General features: G+C 38.1%; 1 protein-coding gene across 1 annotated transcript in view; it reads right to left on the reverse strand.

Annotated features, from left to right (window-relative positions):
• Nucleotides 1-697: 697 nt before the first annotated feature.
• The window catches only part of LOC119788012 (protein shisa-6), a 33,713-nt gene continuing 11,520 nt past the window's right edge, over nucleotides 698-22,890 (reverse strand). Inside the window, exons 3-5 of the mRNA XM_038292125.1 lie at nucleotides 19,444-19,601; nucleotides 1,203-1,298; nucleotides 698-813 (exon numbers count right to left, since the gene is read on the reverse strand). Coding sequence (XP_038148053.1) covers nucleotides 698-813; nucleotides 1,203-1,298; nucleotides 19,444-19,601 — 370 coding nt within the window. The remainder of the gene's footprint in view (nucleotides 814-1,202; nucleotides 1,299-19,443; nucleotides 19,602-22,890) is intronic.

Here is a 22,890-nt window from a genome sequence, read left to right on the forward strand (position 1 = left end):
CTATACAAGCTTACTGTGCCCGAACGTCCGCTCCAACCCCTAAATCCCTCAATCACTATATAGAGCGGGGACTATATAGTGGACTTTATAGCAAACTCAGTTAACTGAGAGACGATCACTGCTTTTATCTCCGTTGGTCACGTAACTCCTCCTCCACCGTGCTGGGCCTGTGCCATCTTTGTTATTAGGGCCATTCTGACAGAAAGTTCCATAATGTTTGGTGAGGGAAGCTCTCCAAGTAAAGCATTCTAGGATATATCTGCCTCTACTGAGGCCTTTCTTTTTTTTTTTCTCATACACTTCGTAGACACTTTTTCTCTTATAACCCTCGGCCATTTTCAAAGAATCGTGGTGAGAAAGGTGAGCTTCAATGGCTGTCTGAAACCGTAGCTCACCAAACACATGTGGCTGAAAGGGCGCATTGGCAGGAAAAGGTAGGTAGCACGTAGGACGGCCTTGCGTCAACATATCACCAGAATGATTGACAATTAAGAGGACCACTGATTTAGATGATCCACCCGGAAATAAAGGTTTGTCCCCTATACCTGTAATGTCTGACATTCTCAACTGTCCTCATAAATCCTGCAGTTCCGTATTCATGCAGACCTGCAGCAGAGCCTCCATCAGAGGAAACAGTTTGGACTGCTGACCCCATTTATCCACTGTGTGTGTGAATCTGATCTAGAAACGGCTTCTCTTACCAGATGCAAGCAGTAAAAAGATGGAGGTTTTTGGAGGACATACCGTAAGACATGGGAATGTCCATGTCACCCTGCCAGGACATCTGCCCCGATTCGTCTATGGATTGTTGCGCTGTTGAAACACAAACAGGTCTCTCATTAAGCTATGATCAAATTAAAGACAACAATAACAGAGAAATCTACAACTGTGTCATGCTGCCTTTCACACTGTCTGCCCACAAAGTTTGGACGTGTTACTTTGTCTTTAGAAGGATGTGTAAGATCTTTGCAAGATGTCACTTCAAGCCATTATGGACAGTAATGTCCAAGTTGTACTTATCAAAAACAAAAGTCACATTCTTTCTTTCTTTTTTTCTTTTCCGAAGGCTTAGTTGTGTGCAAAGTCCTTTGGCAGAAAGATGTATGACAACATGACGTTTTGGCTTAGGGATTCAAGTCCTCATTTTTCTGAACTTGAGCTTTGAGCTGTGAAGTGAAGCAGACATTAAGAGGATGGGCTACCTTTCAAGTGGCCACGTCCGAGCGTGACAAACCCAGAAGAGATGAAGTTGTGCATGTCTTGTCCTCCAGTACGCAGGTTTTCTTTGCCGTAATGACCTTATGGAACAGAAAAGGTAGAAGACATAGTTAGTTATGGATGTATATTTCTTTACTATAACTTATTACTGTGAATATTTCTGAACAATCTGTAAAAGAAAATCAAGAATCAATAATAACTTTTCCCCAATAGGTTGTGAGATTTACTTAGACTTTTTATCCAAAGTATAATGCATTTTCCTGAACAGATGAGGTGTAACGGACACACATGGCTGGAAGAAAAAAACTACTGATTCCAAGAGCAAAGCATAAGATGATGTCAGAACCTGTTCTATGTGCCAGTAAACTTAAATCTAAGGGCTTATATGAAGCTGCTCCACACACTGTCCTATCACATAAGATTGGTGATAAAAATGAAATGTTAATTAATAGTACCACGATGAAATAAAGCATAGAAAAACATGCCCAGTCATGTCTATAAAGTCTGCTTATTGTTCATGTATTCCTATTAAATTGTAAAATACACCAATCCAACACTAACCAGCCTTTCTAACTTCATAAAATATTTACATTTTTTTCAGCTTACACCAACAATGGTTGAATGACACCTCAGTCGTGGCCTGAGGGGGTCTGTATTGCTTCCCCCAGCACCAAGCAACTTTAGCCTCTTTCTCACTGAAAATAGCGCACTAATGTGTTTTTGTCAGGATCCCAGTTTTTGTGTTCGTCTGTTTGTCTTGTCTTTTGTGTTTCTCCTTTCCACCACCAGGAGGCGCCTGGCTCCGGTTCGCCTCCTCACACACCTGGAAGCTGTTGCCTCATCACCGGACTGCTCTTAAGCTGCTGGTTGCCACTACTTCGACGCCAGTTTGGGGTACTCTAGCCAAGTCTTGTTATTCTGAGTCTATCTGAGTTCTTGCATTCTGAGTTTTAGTTCTCTAGCCAAGCTGAGATCACATTGAGTTTTTACTGAGCGCTTGTTTCTCCCTCAGTCTCAACCTTGTTTGTTCTTTGCCTTTCGGCAGGAAGCCTTCCTGCAAACTGGACCTTTTCGGACCGCCTTCTCCCAAGTAGGATCAACTGAGTCTTACACTGAGCGACGGATTCCAAACAGGAGGTTTGGATCCAGCCACCTTTGTGCACGCTGAGATCACTCTCTGAGTAAGGAAGTCATCGTCACCACGAAGCCCCTGTTACACCTTGACGCTTTAGCAATCGTAATCCTAACGTATGAAAAATCAGGCATGCATTGGATAAGTTATGGGTACGTTTTGTATAAGTTATGAGCACACTGGTACACATTGACATACGGTGAGTACGTTGAGAAATTTTTAGCCTGCTCAACACTTCCCGATGTATGCCGGACGTATGCTCATACGTGGGCCATATGTTACAGGTAAGTTATTTGATCGCTGACATACGTTAGGTGTATTTTATTCATAAGTCGTGGCGTCTAGCTTATCTAAAACTTATGAGTAATTTGTGCATAACTGATGCGTAACTTATCAAGAACTTTTCTCCAACGCATATGAACGTATTTGACGTGTTCCAGATGATGGCACAACGTTTTTCTAACTTATAGCTACTGTATAATGGCGTATTAGCAGCGTTTTGATATAAAAGGGGAATCACAGGAGGAAAACGTTGGTACTTCTCCAGACCCCATCCCCATCATAGGGGGAGCGAGAAGGTGAAGAGTAGAGTGAAGAGTGTGTTGGTGCAGCAGTAGTGTACAAAACCAAACTTTTCTTATTTCCAACATCATCATATGACATCGTTTCACCACAGATTCATTACTTCATCGCTATTGAGGCACAGCCACTGGAAACTGAAATGTTCAATCCAACTGCAGGCTATCTGCAGGATTTTACAAAGCTGTTTGCTGGTCCTCATGGGAGATACTGTCTTCCTAAAAGCAAAACAATACAGCTTTCGTCCACTGGGAGAAGCCAAAGCTGACCTAAAAGGAAAGTTCTTTAGAGCTGCTTTAAGTTGACTTTACTTAAAAAGTATGCAAACTAGATGCATAAAAAATAAATAACATCATCTTTTCAGATGATGTAACTTTGTTCAAGGTGTTGTGTGGCAACACCCACTGACAACAGTCAGCTCATGAGTTCACACTGATCTGCAAGTCTTCACCACTTTCAAATGATTAATCTTTATCCAATATGTTAAGTTATTAGTAACTTCTTCTCCAAGCATTCACAGCACTTACTAAATATTTTGAATCATTGTTTTTGTGTGGACTCAACTTAAATATTTTAAGTTATTAAGATTCTTTTCTATCCAGCTATGCTCACACGTTGCATTTAAAAGGAGGATAAACAACAAAATTATGAGAATTGATTTCTGCTCACCTGAAGTTTTTAATTATATTTAATGTTCCATTTTATAGTGTGCGTTTCCCACTTGTTTATCGCAAATATGTGTGTTACATTTGACCTTTATTCTATCATTTATGTTTTTTTTGTGCAACCTCACTCCATAATTGATTACCTGACCAAATCATGTCAAAATTTAACATTTTTAAGCAAGGAATGAGTGACAGCAGGTGGCCTGATAAATAGTAACGTAATTAATGAGAAAATAGCCTTAACTCCACTGGCATGTCAGCCAATTCAAACATTAAAATTGCTTAAGTGAGAATAAACTAGTATAAGATTGATTCATTTGTTCTGGTGCTTGCCTTGATATTTGAACATTATTTTAAAAAATAGCAGCATTGTGATGTTTCAGCTGTTTCGGCATTGCCAGACTCTGAAACTGGAATTTTAAAGGAAAAAAAAGGAAACCTTGAGTTGGAAATTCAAATACACTATATTGCCAAAAGTATTTGCTCACCCATCCAAATTATTGGAATCAGGTGTTCCAATCACTTCCATGGCCACAGGTGTATAAATTCAAGCACCTAGGCATGCAGACTGTTTTTACAAACATTTGTGAAAGAATGGGTCGCTCTCAGGAGCTCAGTGAATTCCAGCGTGGAACTGTGATAGGATGCCACCTGTGCAACAAATCCAGTCGTGAAATTTCCTCGCTCCTAAATATTCCACAGTCAACTGTCAGCTGTATTATAAGAAAATGGAAGTGTTTGGGAACGACAGCAACTCAGCCACGAAGTGGTAGGCCACGTAAACTGACGGAGCGGGGTCAGCGGATGCTGACGCGCATAGTGCGAAGAGGTCGCCAACTTTCTGCAGAGTCAATCACTACAGACCTCCAAACTTCATGTGGCCTTCAGATTAGCTCAAGAACAGTGCGCAGAGAGCTTCATGGAATGGGTTTCCATGGTCGAGCAGCTGCATCCAAGCCATACATCACCAAGTGCAATGCAAAGCGTTGGATGCGGTGGTGTAAAGCACGCCGCCACTGGACTCTAGAGCAGTGGAGACGCGTTCTCTGGAGTGACGAATCGCGCTTCTCCATCTGGCAATCTGATGGACGGGTCTGGGTTTGGCGGTTGCCAGGAGAACGGTACTTGTCTGACTGCATTGTGCCAAGTGTAAAGTTTGTTGGAGGGGGGATTATGGTGTGGGGTTGTTTTTCAGGAGCTGGGCTTGGCCCCTTAGTTCCAGTGAAAGGAACTCTGAATGCTTCAGCATCCCAAGACATTTTGGACAATTCCATGCTCCCAACTTTGTGGGAACAGTTTGGAGCTGGCCCCTTCCTCTTCCAACATGACTGTGCACCAGTGCACAAAGCAAGGTCCATAAAGACATGGATGACAGAGTCTGGTGTGGATGAACTTGACTGGCCTGCACAGAGTCCTGACCTCAACCCGATAGAACACCTTTGGGATGAATTAGAGCGGAGACTGAGAGCCAGGCCTTCTCGTCCAACATCAGTGTGCAACCTCACAAATGCGCTTCTGGAAGAATGGTCAAAAATTCCCATAAACACACTCCTAAACCTTGTGGACAGCCTTCCCAGAAGAGTTGAAGCTGTTCTAGCTGCAAAGGGTGGACCGACGTCATATTGAACCCTATGGATTAGGAACGGGATGTCACTTAAGCTCATATGTGAGTCAAGGCAGGTGAGCAAATACTTTTGGCAATATAGTGTATATATTCTATAGATGTGTAGGAAAATCTGCAAGTGCATAGTCATGTTTTTTGACATTTTCTCTTTTTTATATTAAAAACTTGCTGTGGTTGCATACAAAGAATTTCAGAACGATTACCACATCTTCTTAGTGAATTATTTATTATTTTTGTTGTATCTATTAAGTTTTTTCTCAGTTTGTTAGAAAGTAAACCCATCAGGTTTACAATAACAGAGGTGGTTCGATACTGAGCATGTGCACAGATGGTAAACGAGGAAGTAGCCTACTACGGCTAAGCCAGTTAGCACCTCACAGTGAAGTATGGAAATAATGAAGAAAAATCCAAGATCCAGTTTAAAAAAAATGCAAATACTGTAAATATTGATTCCAACAGGAACAAAACTCAAACAGCATTTGGTATATAGCATGATAAGCGATGCTCACTGAAGCAGAAGCTAAATCTGTGTAGCAAATCAGATGTTGCTGTTAACCCTTTAAAGCCCGATCCAAGAATAAAACAAAACAGAAAATTTGTTTTTTTTTGGTTTGAAGTCCTTATTTGGCCTTTTAACAAAATATGTAGAAAGAAAAAACAGAAATACATTTTTGATATTAATAATTTATTACTATGCGATAAGTCAAGGTTATTTTTTGTGTAGTCTTCTGCCCTCTGTTATCAGGTATATCTGATTGTGTACAATAGGATTTTAAGCAAAGTTTTTACCATTAAATTATGCAAAAGGTGTCAGACGCAAAACATTTCAGAAACCGTACGTATCAAATACGATACATTTGGCTGATAGCAGTTCTGATAGCAATGCTGTTCTCAGTCTCTACAGGTGAAGGAAAAACGACTCAAAAAATTACCTAAAGATGATTTACACTATCAAGATGGACAGCTGGTGAATGTAACTCGATTGCATCCTGATCAAATGTTTTTAGTCTTTTTTGTATTGGTGTTTAATTTGACTATAAATTGTAAAATCTTGCACAACTGACACACAAGGCAGAAATGCAGTAGAGTGAGGAAAGTGTAACTGAGAGGTTGTCTGTGCCAACAGAGTTTTGTGATGTAATCTAATTCTTTTTTTTTTTTATAACCCCTTTGGAAAATAAAAATAAGGCACATATTCCTTTGTGCGTAACGTGAAAGTGTTTTTATTTTTGGTATAGCACGAAATAAAAAAATGTATTGAAATATAATACAAAAATACAATATACAAAATACAATCAATCAATCTACTTTAAAGTTTTTAGAGTTTGCATCTTAAATTAAACATTATATCTTTAAATCCCAAATCCTTTCTGCAGTTTTAGAGAAAAAAACCTGAGATGATAAAAATGCAAAATACGGCTAAAGCAGCATAATATATAAAATTCACTCCTAGGGTGGAAAACTGAAAAGTCAATATTACTCTAGGCTGCCAGAAAATGCTATCAGAACGTATTTCAGAGCCATCATATTCCTGTTTGTCAATCTTACATTTTTTTCCCCGCACACTTTAAAACAGATTTCAGCTTGCAGGGCAAAATACATTTGATTTTATAATCTTTTTTCAAGTCAATTTCTTGTAAGAATAAAAGAAAAAAACTGACTACCCCTAATTTGGACTCCCCTTGTGCGTAGATGTCTGAATTGCAATTTGCATCATAGCACTGGAACTCTGAAAAAAGTGCTGTAGCTGAAAGGCCGTTATTAACACAAAGGCAAGACCAGGCAGCGGCTTGTACAATAGCAGCACTCGATTGAGCTGTCGATCACAAAGCAAAACTTGCAAGGAAATTAAAGAATGCAGCATCCAGCAGACCAAAGGAGGACAAAAAAAAACGAAATTGTGGGGAGAAAGTCCATCAAATTACCTTTCTTTTTTCCATTCAGCTCTCTGTTAGACCCATTCTGTATTAACCAGTCAACAGTTAAATGCCTTCATCTCCATGGAATGACTTCAAAGTCAATAACATCACTCAGACCTCTGGGCCCGGGGAAGCTGAGATCGAAACGCAATCCAAATTATCATAATGAGAAGAAACACCTGGGGACCATTAAGCCTGGATTTCATCACACCACAGTTTTACACTTCAGCATTGCTGCAACTTAGTTTATTTTCTTTTTTAATAAAACCAAGAGTATGATTAAAAAATTATTACAGTCATGACCAGAACTTTTAATTTAGGAACAGTAATAACAAAAACATTAAAACCTTAATTTTGATCATTTACAGCTTAAAGAGCTTATCGCTCATTACTTGTGTATCCTCAAAGGAATACACCATAGAGCTAAAATCATGTTGCCAGAGATACTAACTGTTATGGAAATTGCTCCCAGTTGGAAACATGAACCTATAGCTGCTTATCATCGCTGGATGGGGATCATGAAAACCATCTTAACGACATTACACAAGGAGCAGGTCACAACAAACATTGGAGAGTTTAATGCCCATATTAAATCAGCTGTTTTTATAATTTTTCTTTTTGTTACTGTTTATACAAAAAAGACAATTCAAAAAGTAAACCTTGTCACTAAAACCTATAGAGTGATGTTGGGTCCGTTCATCGGTGAGATAGATTGAGGGTGGGAGTACCATAATTATTATACTAAAGGATTTTAGATGTGTTAAAAGCTGCAGAGGCCTTTATTTATCCTTTTGTTTACACTTGTGCATCTGAAAAAGCAACACGATTGGCTAACATACAAGCTCAGAATTCTGCCAAAAGGGCACATGCAAAAAAATTCATACAATTCAATTCAATTCAGTTTATTTATAAAGCGCCAAATTCACAACACATGTCATCTCAAGGTACTTTACTGTTCAACCAGATCATACAGTCAAATTGATTCAAAGTTTTCTATCTAAGGAAAACCAGTTGATTGCATCGACTCATTGACTCAAATACAATCCCTCACACTAAGCATGCTTGTAGCGACAGTGGAGAGGAAAAACTCCCTTTGAACAGGAAGAAACCTCCAGCAGAACCAGGCTCAGTGTGAGCGGCCATCTGCTGAGGCCGACTGGGGTTCAAGGAGACAGAAGCAGAGATAGAAAAAGAAGCTGTAAAAGGCGGCCCCGTCCAGGAAACACACAGCCAGGCAGATGAGCTCTGAACCAGCTCCCATGCCAGAGGACAAAGAGAGCACATCCAGCCAGTCACGGTCAGAGAAACAGGACCGCACTGGAAAACAGGCTGATCTCCAGCATCTATAAACAAAGGTGTTGATGGCAGCAGCACAGCTGATGTTTCTCTCCAGGATGGAGTCACAGCCAAACAGGAACAGACAAGCATCTTTTTTCCAATACACACATACAGTACATAGACTACTTTCCACATGCATTGTGACCCTTTTGTATGAGAGAATTCAGCACTACAAGACCATATGTCACACACAGTGCATGCTCCTTTTTTTGGAACTCTTTTTGTTTTATTCGCTCTTCACTTCTCTTTAATCTGCATGTAAATCTGTTTCTGTTCACTCAGGTTAACTTTTATCTTTCTGAGGGAGAAACCAACTTGTGAAAGTAAACTGCCTTTGATTGGCTACTTTTTAAGTTACACTGTTACCTCCAGTACTGTTTTCTTCTGGTTTGGGGCAACTATCATTAGGAAAGCATCTTCAAGTTAATTAGAGTAAAAAAATGGAAAGGTGGATTCACTATCAAATTATTTAGTTGGACACAGTAATGAATGTGTTTTTACAGAAGTAGACATATCCTCTAAAATTGTGATATAAAATTAGAAATTTCGTATGAGCTAAGCTGATGTTAACTTCCCTGTTTATATTGAGGAAAGTGGGGCTTGAATAAATTCTCATTTATAATCGGCAGCGGGTAGCGGCAGCCTACGAATCCCATAATGCTTTGTGTGGAGAGCTCTCTGCGCAAAGCATCCTGGGATATATCTGCCTCTTGTGAGGCCCTCTTTACTTCTCAAGCACTTTGTAGACACTTTTTTTCTTACGACACTCGGCTATTTTCAAAGAACCACAGGGAAAAAAAGCGAGCTTCAATGACTGTCTGAAACCGGAGCTCACTGCAGATATAAGCCTGAAGGTGCGCAGAAAAAGATAACAGGAAGAGCACTTAGGACATCCCTAAGTAAACATATAATCAGAATGATTGAAAATTAGGAGGACCACTAATTTAGATGATCCACCCGGAAATAAAAGATCATCTTCTATACCTTTAAGCAGTGGCGGCTGGCCAATAGAGGACGCTAGGATGCCACCCCACCCACTCAATAACCCTGATTAAGGCATAAAATATATATATATATATATTTTTTTTTTTTTTTTTAAATTAACATTTAAAATATTTCAAATCTATTAAGATGTTTTTTTAGATGTGCAATATAAATATTTAATTTTTAATGACTAGTAAAGTGTCATTCCATTTTTCATCGGATTGATGACGTAGGCTACTTCCGCCTTAGAGCACAGAAATCTTTGCCCATTGACTCTTGTTATAAGTTGTACATGCGCAGTAGCTCCTCTGCAATACAAAGGTATAGGAGTCATGAGCTGACAGGAAGTGTATTTGCTCACCACCTCCCGCCACAGTGCAGACGTTTTGCGGGTGATTGGAAAGAGAGAGAGAGAAATGGTGCAAGAAATTAAAAAATTGATGTTAGAGCAGAGAGAAGGAGGCTGCAGTCATGGTTGTGATATATTGGTGGCCTCATAATATTAAATCTGCTGACATAAAACCTTCAAAATGTGCAGAGAGTAGTTTACGTTTGTGCTTTAAAAACAACTGCTCCTATGAATATTTATTATGCCTGTGCAGACGCCTGACTAAATACTCAACACTAACAGTGTTTACCTGATTGAGCTCTGAAAAAATAAAGGAGGGAAATGAGCCAAAGTTTGTTGTAAACACCTTAAGTGTGAAAACGTCCTGATTGTTGAATTTGAACTGAAAATATCTTCCTGAACTGAAAGCTTTTAGAATATTTCTGTTTATATTTTACATTGTTTTATATTCTGGTTAACTTCAGACTTTAGAAGTGAGAAACATAATTTAAGACTGAAATTTTGAGGTATGAACGTACTTCTAATACTACTATATTTTCTCCTTTAATCTAGAACCACTCTCCCAGTTAACATCCACCTTCTAGTTAAAAGCATATTGCTGATATGAACAGTGACTTATATTTAGCTTAAATCCAGATGTTAAATCAACTGCAGAGCAGAATCCGATGTGAGTTTTAACTTTAGTGGTGACTGCACAGTCGTTAATGGAAATTTTCCATCTTTTCTCATCATTAAATGCATCCTAGGAGCTCCAGTGTCATACTGGCCACAATATCCCCGGTGCGGAAACTGATCCACTGGGAACACAAACTCACCCTAAAGTAGCTATTTTCTGTATGTTTTTCATGGTTGAAATAAAATCAAAATAAGCACACAAGAATTTGAATATATATATATATATTTTTACAGAGCCATAAGGGCTTTTTATGCCGGCTGTGACTACAGAGGGATAATCTATGGAGTTGGTGATTTAACAAACATTTTTTTAAAGATAAAGTTTTAGTACTATACTTCGCTTTGCAAATGATGTGGTGACATTGGTGGCTTCAAACTATGACCTTTGCCTTCTGCTGGAATGGATTTCAACTGAGGGGAAAGGGTCAGTTTGAAGTTTACCTGGGGAATGGAGGACTGGTCCTACTGGTTCAAGGGTCAGTCCCTGACTCAAGTGAAGTAGTTTAAGTATTTTGCTAACTTGTACAATACTGGTGATTGGAGCATAGGCATTTAGAGACATTTGCCACAGGGATCAGTGGCCCTGTAGAACTGATTTCCCCTACGTTAGCCCCTATATCGAAGATAAAATACAAACTAAATTGATAATAAATAAATTAAATCCACTTTAGAAACACGGTTATCTTTTTTTTTTCAGTTTTATCTTATGGAGGATTTATAAAATGATATTGGGACGTTTTTACTTTAATCATATTTAGATAGGATCACAGTTTTCATCTATTAAATCTGAGGTTTCCAGAGCTGCAAGTTGATCTTTGGTTCATTTCATATATGAAACAATGAACTTTTTCCCTGTTTTTGTTTGATTTTTTTTGTTCAGTGCCCCTTTGAAAAATCACTGGCCCCATCCTGGTGGTAAATTTGATCTAGGACCTCCACTGGATTGGAGCAGGTGACAGAATGAAGAATTAGGTATTGTTTGCTATAAAGAGGAGTTGCTCCAGTCTGTTGAGATTGACAATGAACTTTATGGACCAGATGGTTGATATTCCTCATTCAATGAAAGAAAAAAAAACCACGATGCTCACAAAACTACGGAAGCTGAGAGCATTCATACTTGACTTATTATTTCTTTCCTTTGCCTTCTCGAGATAATGACATCACTATCTCTTTATCACGGTTAAACCATTAATTGTTTTCTCGAGATAATATGTTAATTATGTAATTATCACAAGAAAGCAGTAATTTCTTGAGATAACGAGATGATTAACCTGCATAAGTAATGAATGAGGCTGGCCAACTGCCCTGGATTCCCAGTCCATCCATGCCTGCGGTGCCTGTAGTACTGCGTGTGCGGAAATAATGATATTTTTTGTTTCCTTTTTCTTTATTCTCATTTACAGTTTTTTCATGAAAATCTTTAATCTGGCCTCATTTTGGGGGTTAATGCATTTTATACCTGCTAGAGGCGTAACACTGGGGTTGTTCAGAAAACATCTGAATCTAAGGCACCAGAGGCATACAGTATGTCTAATTTCTTATGAGTCAGAAGTGGAAACAAATCATCAAACCAACAATGTCATCCGTTACCTAAAAGTTAAAAATAAAGGATTATTTACAGAATTACAGATAGGATGCCATGATTTATAATAACAAATCCTCTCCTGCTGTTCTTGCATTGAAGGATGTAATCAGATTGAACACACACCAATCATCTGGTTTTCACGAAAAAAAAAAAGGCTTTTGTTTTCTTTAGATAATGAGAGAATTAACTTGCTTTACAAGAAAACCACCATGAAAAAGTATCGGAGGGACAGGACCGCTTTAGTCTTCCGTACAAAACAACCTGACAGAAATAATAATAAATAAAAAAAACAACAACAATGAAAATGAACAAATGAAAAGTCAGGCACTACTTCTAAATAATGCTTCAACAAAATTATTTAAAAAAGTAGGTAATAACAGTTTTGTCAACATGTGTACACCTATAAAAAAAGCTGACAGCTCTCAGGTTTGTTCATTTTCTGACCTTTATAGACCATCACACTAAAACGTATCTGAAAGAGGAAGATCCCCGACATCAGATTGCTTATTTCATACCAACTTAGGTCTGTTTATGCGCATTAAGGTTTAGAATGACTGGGCTCAATCCAGAAATAAGGTTCTCCATCATCCAGGGGAGTTAGAATGGACACGCTCTACTTGGCTTTCAACTGATACCACAGGGCTGACCCAAAGCAAGCTGTAGGGACAGTATTTAGAGAATGATCAAAGGAAAGATTGAATTGTCTTTATTAAAAACCACTAATAATCTCCTGGTTGTAATAATAAAAGCTTTCTAAAAAAATAAAACACCTCCACTTCTGGTGTAACAGGCAAATGACTCATTTTGATCTTATTGTTTGAACACTCGATCCCACAGTTGCACCAGAGAAACCAATATGAGCTCAGCTGCTGAGAGTCCTGCAGGGAGGATTACTTTACTGACGGCAATGTGTGGAAGACATTTGTCACCTTATTTCACAGCAACATAGAAAATGCAGGAGACAAAATGAGAGAACAGACCACGACTCTGGGAAATTGAACCCATAATGTTCACTCAGGGAACGTTAAGGGGAAGAGCCCCCCCTATCCAGCGCAGGAGATGCATTTCATCAACATCAGGCAGAACACAAAATGGGATTCAAATTATTTCCTGCATGAGCGCTTAATGTCAACTGGAATCATGGCTTTTTTTAGTTTCTCTTTCAAAGACTCAAACATGTCCTGAATGTGTTGAAATAAAGTTTTTTCTCAAGGCAACATATAGTTTCTACAGGTTGTAGTTCATCAGTTTGTTCAAGTAACAAGGTAAATACAAAGTATGAGCAAAACTTATTAATTATCCAAACAGAATGTGCAAAAAAGTGCAAGTACAAGATAGAACATAATGTTCCTGATGTTCTTTTGATGTTATATCGTTCCTAAATAAATAACACCCTAAAAACATGACAAATTTCCAGTTAAAATTTTACACATTAATGATTTGCAATAGGTTAAATTCCATGTGACAGAGATGAACAAGAAAGAGACCTCAGTGAAACCTGTTTGGGAAAATAACAGTAACTATTTTGGGACATTAATATTTTTTTATAGTAAAAAAAATATATATATAATAATTATTGATATTTTACAACATGATCCAATAGACTAATTTCAAAACACGCAAGTTTGTGTGGTCCTCTGTTTATAATCTCTGCTGTTCTTTTTGTAACATGAAGGATGGTTGTTTATTTGTGGAGGAGGTGTTACCCCAGACTTTCACACAGAAAGATACAGAAGAACAACTAAATAATACAGTATATTTAATATTCTGTAATCCAGTGAAAATCTAATTTTCCCTAAAACTGTCATAGTTTTTGCTATTTTGCTTTTTTACATGTCTTACTTAAGGGTTTTAGTAGATATTATGGTCTACTATTACACTCAGAGATGTGTTTCCATTTGATTGTACATTACATTTTTAATAAAGGTAATAGCTACATTTAACTTTACATTAAACAATAATAAAACAAACAAACAAACAAAAAAACATCTCAACAAACCATGTAGGGTGCTGCAATATAAATGCATAAATTTTACTAAAAGTCTATCATTTCATATAAATTTCAAGATACATAAATATATACTTCCGGCACTTTTTCCATAAATCAAGGTAAGGAATTAATATGGGATTTTCTGTATATCTGGGCCAAATCAATCCATAACTCAGTTTCACAAATGCAGTAACATGTAACGTACCATGTTCATTTATTCTGTGTAACTAGGCTGCTCCCAGCCAGGCCATCAGGTAGGCTTACTCAGTGCTGGGTACAGACATTGGTGACACAATCAGAAACAATGAGATCTTCTTCTTCCCAGGATCCGCAGGTGGCGGAAAATATAAAAAAAAAAATTACCATCTGATGTGGCTGGACTGTGGGCCATGCTATCTAACTAATATAATTTATTATATTTTAAATCTCCCCTTTCCAGGACTGAATCTTATAAATGCTTTAAGTATGAAAGCAATGAGATTCGTCAGTGATGTTGTCACTTCATCTGCATGTTTTACATTATTCTGGAGGCTTATATCATTATTAACTTTATATTCTATATATGGACATTAATGCTGTTTGATTTTTTTAAGAGGGCTCTTGTTCAAAGTTTGACAGAAAGGGCTTAAATAAACCATTGCTGTGTTGGGTGGAATAGAAAAACCCATATTTGAATTTTTCCTGCATGAATCATAAAGAGAATTTGCACTTTTCTGCGGATGATGTTCACTACCTGTGCAGACTGCTGGGTCCCAACTTTCAGCGCCACAGAAAACAGAGCGAGGCGTTTACCCTTTCACAGATGATCTGCTATCGGTTAGGATTTCCTTCTAGTGGAACGTTCCTGTATGCGTTATGATATACTAAATATATTAGCAAAGCCTCTATTTGATGCTTTATCAGAACTTTGTTTGGCATTAAAATGCTAATAAGCACATACTGTAACCTTCCCCGGCCAAATAACAGCGAACTTCATCAAGGGTGGGTTCAAATATATTCATATAACATGAATAAAGCAACAAATCACAAAAGAAACTTTGGAGCAGGTGGACTGCTGTTCTTCATTTTGTGAATAACTGAATGTTTTATTAAAAAAGGAAAACCAAATCTTCTTTACTTTCTTTCAAGACATGGATGCAATTTAAACCCCAACATCCCACAACGAATGGAAACAAACCACTGTACCACAGGCAGGCTGAAGGATAAAACAGAATTGGGTTATAGACAGCAGTCTAGTTGCAAAAAAGCTTGGAAGCATACATAGCCTAATTAATATAGTCTATTAACCTAAAGCAATATGCATGGTATGGTTGGTCCATGTCAGGTACACAAGTCATTGACCTTGACCAAGGCAGCTTACAGTAGAGCTGCAGTCAGTCCCTGGATTGGTGTGGCTATCACTGCATAGTTAGGGACACATTTCCCACTGGGATCAGTTCTTTTGAGAAAAATGACACATAGCTCTTTAAATTATGATGTTTTCAGTTAAGTACAAAGCTGCTGCTGATCCGGGCTCAAACTGGTATAAAGTGTTTACCTTCTTCTATAAAAGCTATTAGTCTTAAAATCCCCACATTTTTCTCTTCCAGCTAATATCTCCCTGCACTGGTGTGACAGACTGCCAAAGGAAAAAAAAAAAAAAAAAGCAATCGGAGGGATTCAGAATCTCCTGCAGCTGGATGACATCAGATATGCAAAATATAAACTTCCTTGCTGAGGAGTTGGCAAATTTGGCCATATATTGGTAGCTTCATGACGGAGCTAGGAAAAGGGATCTTCTTGGCATTACTTTTCTCAGATCTAAGCCAAGAAACAAAATGAAAAAGAAGCGAAAATGAGGGTGAACATCAGTCAGGCTTCTGAATGTTGGTGCTGATTTAATGAATTAAAGAAGCTCAGAAAGTTGCTGCTTTTCTTCTGAACACATAAGGTGAAGGTTTGCTAATATGAAGTGCAAACCAAAGGTAAGCATAGGCGGGCCAGACGACTAGCTGCTTAACAGTATAAAACAAGAGCAGATGGTATTTACTGGTCGGGAGGGATTAAACTAGCAGCTACAACCGTAAAGTCATGATTCTGGTTTTCTCAGAAAAAAAATAATTAGCAGTTTTTAGACTAATAAGAGCTCAACCAAACCATTGGTGTTCCAGAAAACCTCAATAGACAAGATAAAGATATATATGTCTTCTGTTTGTTTATAGGAGTGTTGTCAAATGTGTTGATATGAGTCATGTCTTCACATCACTTCAGTGTCCTGCTGTTTTTTAAACAATGGTAGGACAATTCGGTGTCAAATAAAAAAACATGTCTTCTCATAACCTTTTTCCTTGACCCTTCTGCTTTAAAAAAGACTTTTTACATTTTCTGCTATTGACCCACCTTGCCTTATACCAATGAAGCTACTTATACCTTATATCAGGAGGCATGGGCTCAGCCTGTACCCCAGTATTTTTTGGAAAAAAAATTAATTATAGCCAGAATAAAATAAATAATTAAATTATTTTGTGGTAATATTCTAACTGTATTACTATGTTTTACTTGAGGTCGATCAGTCTATCATGTTGTGTCTTTGGAGCTCTGGAAATACTGGGACAAGAACCTGGACTTTGTTGGTTCTGATAAAGATTGGCCAGTTCTTGTAGCCAGCTAATATCTACCAGTGGGATTGGTGCTGATATTAAAGCTTAGGTTCCTTCCTACACATTTTAAAATTCTTCTTTTCCAGTCACTCACACATTTGTTTGGACTATATGGGATGGTTAGTCCACCGACCCTTTGTTTTACTCTTATCTGACGCCGAGTTAAAAGCCAAAAATAAAAACATAAATCTCCCACACTCTATTTTTGCAGGAGGACTTTAGAAAATTATCAAGCAAAGAAAGGCAGTGTATTCAGGCTGTGTATCTAGGTCTCCCACTTGGATATGTCCAGTAAATCTCCAATGGGAGGAGCGGTGGAGGCATCCTGCTTATAAGACAAGACTTTGTCAACCGATCTTTTAAATTTAGAGAAGCTCTTACTCCACTGAGCTATGGCCTTAATGACTGTCTCACTAAATCAACCTCCAAGGCAAACACTGACCATAATCTGATTTCAGTCGCTTTGATCCAGGATCTTCTTATCTTAAGTCAAGGTCCACATCTCATGCCCATCATTAATATTGTGAATGCAGACAGACAGCTTAATTTAAAGCTTGATTGTTCGATTCAGCTCTTTCTTCACCAACAATCCTTGCAGACTCGAAGAGGCCCCAGCACAGACAGGTTGGTGCATTTTTTGAACTGCTTTACAGCTCCGCAGGAAAATACTTTTTACTAGGAATGAATATTCATACTGAGCAGTTTGAAATGTTTCACTGTCAGCGCTCTTCAGGTGATAGCAGGGAACGAAAAACTGCAGAAAATAGACAGTAGCAAGGACCCACAGCTGCTCTCTCCACCACACATTGAAAGGTTTGTCCCTGTTTAAATGGGTTTGGCAGACATTTAAGCATAGATTCCAATATTTCTGCAGTGTGGGGACAACAAATCTGATATTCGCGATGATAGTACTGCTGCTGAAGCCCCTCGAAAATGTTAGCAGAAAGAACAATAGTGAGAAGTTTGGTATCTATTCTTTGCTTGCTTTTTGTGTCAGCTGTCATGGTTGCTAAGCGACAGAGCGTATGGGTGGTGAACGCTTGAAATGGCTGGACCTGATGGAATCCATCCTTATTTTCACGGACCTCAAAGGACCCAGTCCAGGTAGACAGGGTCCATGGAGGATCCAGCCTCTGAAAATTAACACACCTGCAGCTGGACCAATCGCAGGACAGAAGGCAGGACTTTACAATGCTTGACTCTCAGCGTCAGAATTCCAAATAATGCAGCAGCACCTTTCTGCTAGCATAACAACAAGCTGGCAAACGCAACGGAGCAATATTGCATTAAAGGTTAAGGATGTACTAGAAAGCACACTTTTTATGTAAAACCAGCAGTAATCGTGCACTTGAGAGTTTCTTTGATAGCTTAAAGGTTTCAAGGACTACAAAATTACAAAAACAAAAACTTGGAGTTTTTTTGCACCACATCTACATTTACCTGCATGATTTTAACTTAATCAAGCTGACCTTCTAAGTCCTGCCTTTGAAATCGAGTTGTACCAGCTCAGACTCATAAACCACGTATATGTCGTATCAATCTGGCTGGCCAGGCTATGATGGTTGTGCAGTGGAAGAAAAAATGATGCAAGGCCCCAATCTAGACTTTCTTCTTTCTTTCTTTGTGTAAAGCTACAGGGCAACCTCATCCAATGATGGCACAGCAGTGTGGCAAATGAAAGCATTTTGTCATAACAAACGTAGGAATAGGTACGCTTGACTATCAAGGCTGAAAGGTTGCGTGGCTCACAGTATTCATACAATGTAGATGCCTTTAGAGGTACTAATCTTCATCCCTACCATTTTAGACTGAGCTCAGTGATGCTCCAGTGCATGCTGAGTGTCATTGCCTGAAGACACCAACAATTTCACATCATCAGACAGACATATTTCCTTAAATCTTGGGACTGGAACGACCCGATAGCTCCCCTGTGTTATGGGGCTTTAATGTTTTAGCTAATTCAGTTGTTGTGTTTGTTCTTTTTATTGTCTTATGTATAATAGGGAACCTTAAAAGCCCTGAGGGATACAAATGAAATAATGCATTGTTATAACAATGCATACTGTAGGACGTCTAACTAAAATAATTTACACAACATATCCTGTTTAGTTTTCTGGATTCCACATTTTTTATTTCTTATGGATTTTGCACAAGAGATGTTCACTTTAAACTGTTTTTCTACTTTGCAACTCTGAAATTGGATGTTTGTTTACCCCAATTTGATTTCATCATCAACATCATAACATTATCATAATTGTTTTAATTCCAGTTTAACAGCTTTGATTCAGTTTAAAAACTTAACCATAAAGGTAAGTCATGTCACTGGATAAAGATTTTTAAATATCCTAGTTTTGAAAGTATCAATAAAGGGAATTCTAAAAAAAACTGCTGATGAACATAATAGTGACGATGAGTCTTGGAAACCATTGAAAGGGTGAAAAAAGTGGGAGATCATGAACCAGCTCAGGAATCAAAGCTTCTGTTTACCATAATAAAAGAGCTTATCAGAATAATATGCAGAACTAAACAATATTATGAAATCCCATAAAAGCGACAGAGGGAAATGCATATATGCAGAAGAAGATACAGCAAATTCAAGCCCAGAGAGAGATTTCAGCTATAGAACAACGAGTGAAAGTACATTCACATATTAAAGCTCACCATTAGTTGGTCACTTGGCCTCCAGTAACACTTTTCTTACTTTTTGAGTCATTATTCTGTATAGATGCAGGGAAAAGTCACCTACCATGGTTGGATGTCTTTGCATGAACAGGAGTGTAGTGATTCTTTGAGGTCCTGATGGGGGTCTCATCTTTGGGAGAACCATTAATGGCTGCGATGTCTTCATGTTCAAACTGTGATGCTGAAACGGGTCCCTGCTGCCTCAGAATGTCCGCCAGAGCTCTGGAAAAAAAAATCACATAAACAGGAAATAAAAGGATGTGGTTGTTAAACCTATATTGACTCCTCTATAGTTTCTGTTCCTTCACTTTGAAGTTTATGTGTAAAATAAATCCTAATAGCAGCCGCAGTTTGAGTGGAACTGGGTTTCTAGTGAAGAAGTACACAAGAAAATTACCTGCATCTGAAACATCCTCAATCCCCATTTATTAAGCGTGACATGAGATAAAGTAACAACCAGATTCCCAAAGCTACAGTTGTCTTAAAGGAAATAAAAGGGCACTTTAACTGTGTCAATGTCAGCCTAATGCAAACACACAGTCCACTTTTCCCTAACTTGGTGACTTTGAAAGATATGCTATATATTAATAGCATTTCCCTTTCAGGGCGAGCACACTTTTGCCGTTTCCTTTCTGCAGACAGAGACGACCTGATTTTGCCTTGTCCCAATTGACTTGCTCATCGTTTGCCACAGGAGCCCCCCTCAATGTATGTGTTGGTAAAGAATTGCATCAAATTATAAAGCTTGAAAACAGTGGCAGTTTTAGACCAAATACACCACGGGGGGATCAGGGCAAACAAAGAAATAAAAAACAGGGAAATAATTCTTCTTTTGAAACATGAAGTGAACCAAAAAAAACATTTGCAACTGTAGCAACCACAGATATAGTGAAGGAACAATCTGATAATTTCTCAATTTCTCAATATGACTGAAGGGAAACTAATGATCTCGGCACTGATGTTGGGCTGATCACTCGGGCCATACACCTGCTCTGCTCCACCCATTCCGCATCAGATCTAACGGGCTTCACTTGTTTCCATCACTATAAAATCCCCATCAGACCAGTCCTCAGTGCCAGATTATCTCATCCCGGTAAGATTAATCCAATGTCATCAAAGTTATCTGTCTGCCTGCCAGTCAACTGACCCTTTCTGTCCCTGATACCAAGCCTGCCTGATCCAATTCTGACTCTGTCCGCCTGCCTGGATATCCTCTCTGTTCCGCCTCTGGACATCTGGATCTCTGAATCTGTCTGACTCGGACTGCCAGCGTTCCTCTCTGGATCACAAACCCAGTAAAGCCCCACAAAAACTGCCTTCTTCCTCTCTCCGTCTGGATCATGAACTGGTAAAGCTTCACAATCTGCCTGCTTATCCCCTGCAGCCTGCCTGCTTCTCTCAAACTCAGCTCCACTAACCAAACAAGCTTCTTAATAAACTGTGTTCCAATATCACTGACATGTCTTGGTCGTATTTGGGTCCAGCCTCTGTTTCTTACAGAATCCTGAAAAAACGACATTTTTTAAACAATTGCAACAGTAAAACTATAAAAAATGTAAGAGTTTCAAGAGGCCAGTTACTCTCAGATTCTCTGCCAGCAAATTTCATTATAAAAAACCTGCCCATACTTTAGATTAGATTAGATTAGATTAGATTAGATTAGATTAGATGAGCTTTTTTGATCTCACAGCGGAGAAATTCACTTGTCACATATTGGCATAGAAGTCAAAGAAGGTGCAAACAAGGAGGAAAAAGGTGCATTAACAATAAACAATATATATATATACAGTATATCCAGGTATATACAGTATATCAAGGTAAATAAGGATTAAGGTGCAAGTGTATCTGTATCGCACACAATGAAAAACAAAATAAAATTAAGAAATAAAGAAATAAGAGATAAGAAATAAAAATATGTACAATCCGGTTGGCTTATATACAGGTGGATTTACTTTTACGTTAAAGTGTAGCAGGTAAGGAGCAACGGTGAGGTAGTGGTATGACTATTCTATTCACATATATTGCACATTCAGCATATTGCACAGAATATTGCACAGTCAATAAATAAAAAACTATAATATAGCTGAACAGTGGTTTTTACAGGAGTTATTTTGGTTATAGTGCATTATTATAGAGTCTGGTGGCAGCAGGAATGAATGACCTGACCTAAAACCAAGAACCAGATTTTCATCAATGACTACAGTCTAAAAAATTATGTGGTCTTTATGTAAAATATAGCTTGCATTTTATTTTCTCATGCTAAACTTAATCATGACAGCAGCCTATTGTGTGAACTCAATAAAGCCACTGAAGAAATGTAAATGAAAGTAGAACAAAGGTCAACGCACTTGAGAAGAAAGAAAAACAGGTATATTGCTTTCATTATTGCTTCAGGTAATTAAGGTTTGCAGGTCCATATTTCAGCTCAGTGGTTTTCCGTCCATCACCTTACAATCAGTTTCAGTTCTAAACTTTGGCATCAGCTCTAACACAGATGACAACAAAGAGGACTTCTATAGAAGTTTATGACCAACATGCCAAACAAGCAGAGATAAATATTTCTAAACCAAAATGCTTCAGACTTGGTATGATGATTCAAGCACAGACTTTACTTTGGTTTTACCTGCTAAAACTATTATTCCAGAAGTCTTATTGTTCCTTTAGATGAAGCTTTGCAAACCAAAAATGTTGAGACAGAAACTGTTGCACATTTTTCTATTCTGGCTTCAGCTTAGTTCAATAAATAATGATGCTGTAGAATCTGTTGTGCATTTTTAAACCCTTGAGAATAAATTAAAATACCTTTTGAACAGACTATAGATCAAATCATAGTTGTTATGCCCTGAAACCTAAAACTGCAGGAATGAAGGATAGACTGTAACTTTCTCCTTATCTTGAGTTGCCCGACAGACTTGTCTTACTGCATTTGACTTAAATAATTGACTATGAGGTGTGGGAGAGCCTTGAAGCAATGAAGGAAAAAGAGGAGATGATTTATTCAGTAAAGTGATGTGCTTTGGAGTTCACACAACATACAGTATAACTGAAGTAAATAATATGCTTTGGTTCAGGCAAAGCAGCAGGCAAATGTTTCATCTACAGCTCAACCTCAGAGAGATTACTTGAAGAGATACCAATACTCGTACTTTCTCAATTTAAGTTTGATATATCATCAAACTTCTGATCTTTTTAGACATGTTTGAGTGTTTTTTTCTGCCTGATTATTTTTGTTAAAGCATATGATAATCGGAAGCATTAGAAAAACTTGCTTGCATTTTTTCTTAGATTAAGTGCAGAATATTAGAATTTGACCGCAAATCACAGCAGTGGGTCTGAAAGCAATAACTGGGTGTTTTAGATCAAACAGCTAAAAGAAAATGGTCCCAAAGAATAGCATCAATCTCTTACTGATACCTTATTGTTGTTGATTTCAAATGTTTTTCTTTCAGAATCGCTGTTTATCTATCTTACAATGATAACAATGAGTAAATCATCATTATCTAAACCAGTA

Source organism: Cyprinodon tularosa, unplaced genomic scaffold (genome assembly GCF_016077235.1).
Source record: "Cyprinodon tularosa strain WSP-4 unplaced genomic scaffold, ASM1607723v1 ctg1085, whole genome shotgun sequence".
Taxonomy (NCBI): Eukaryota; Metazoa; Chordata; class Actinopteri; order Cyprinodontiformes; family Cyprinodontidae; genus Cyprinodon; species Cyprinodon tularosa.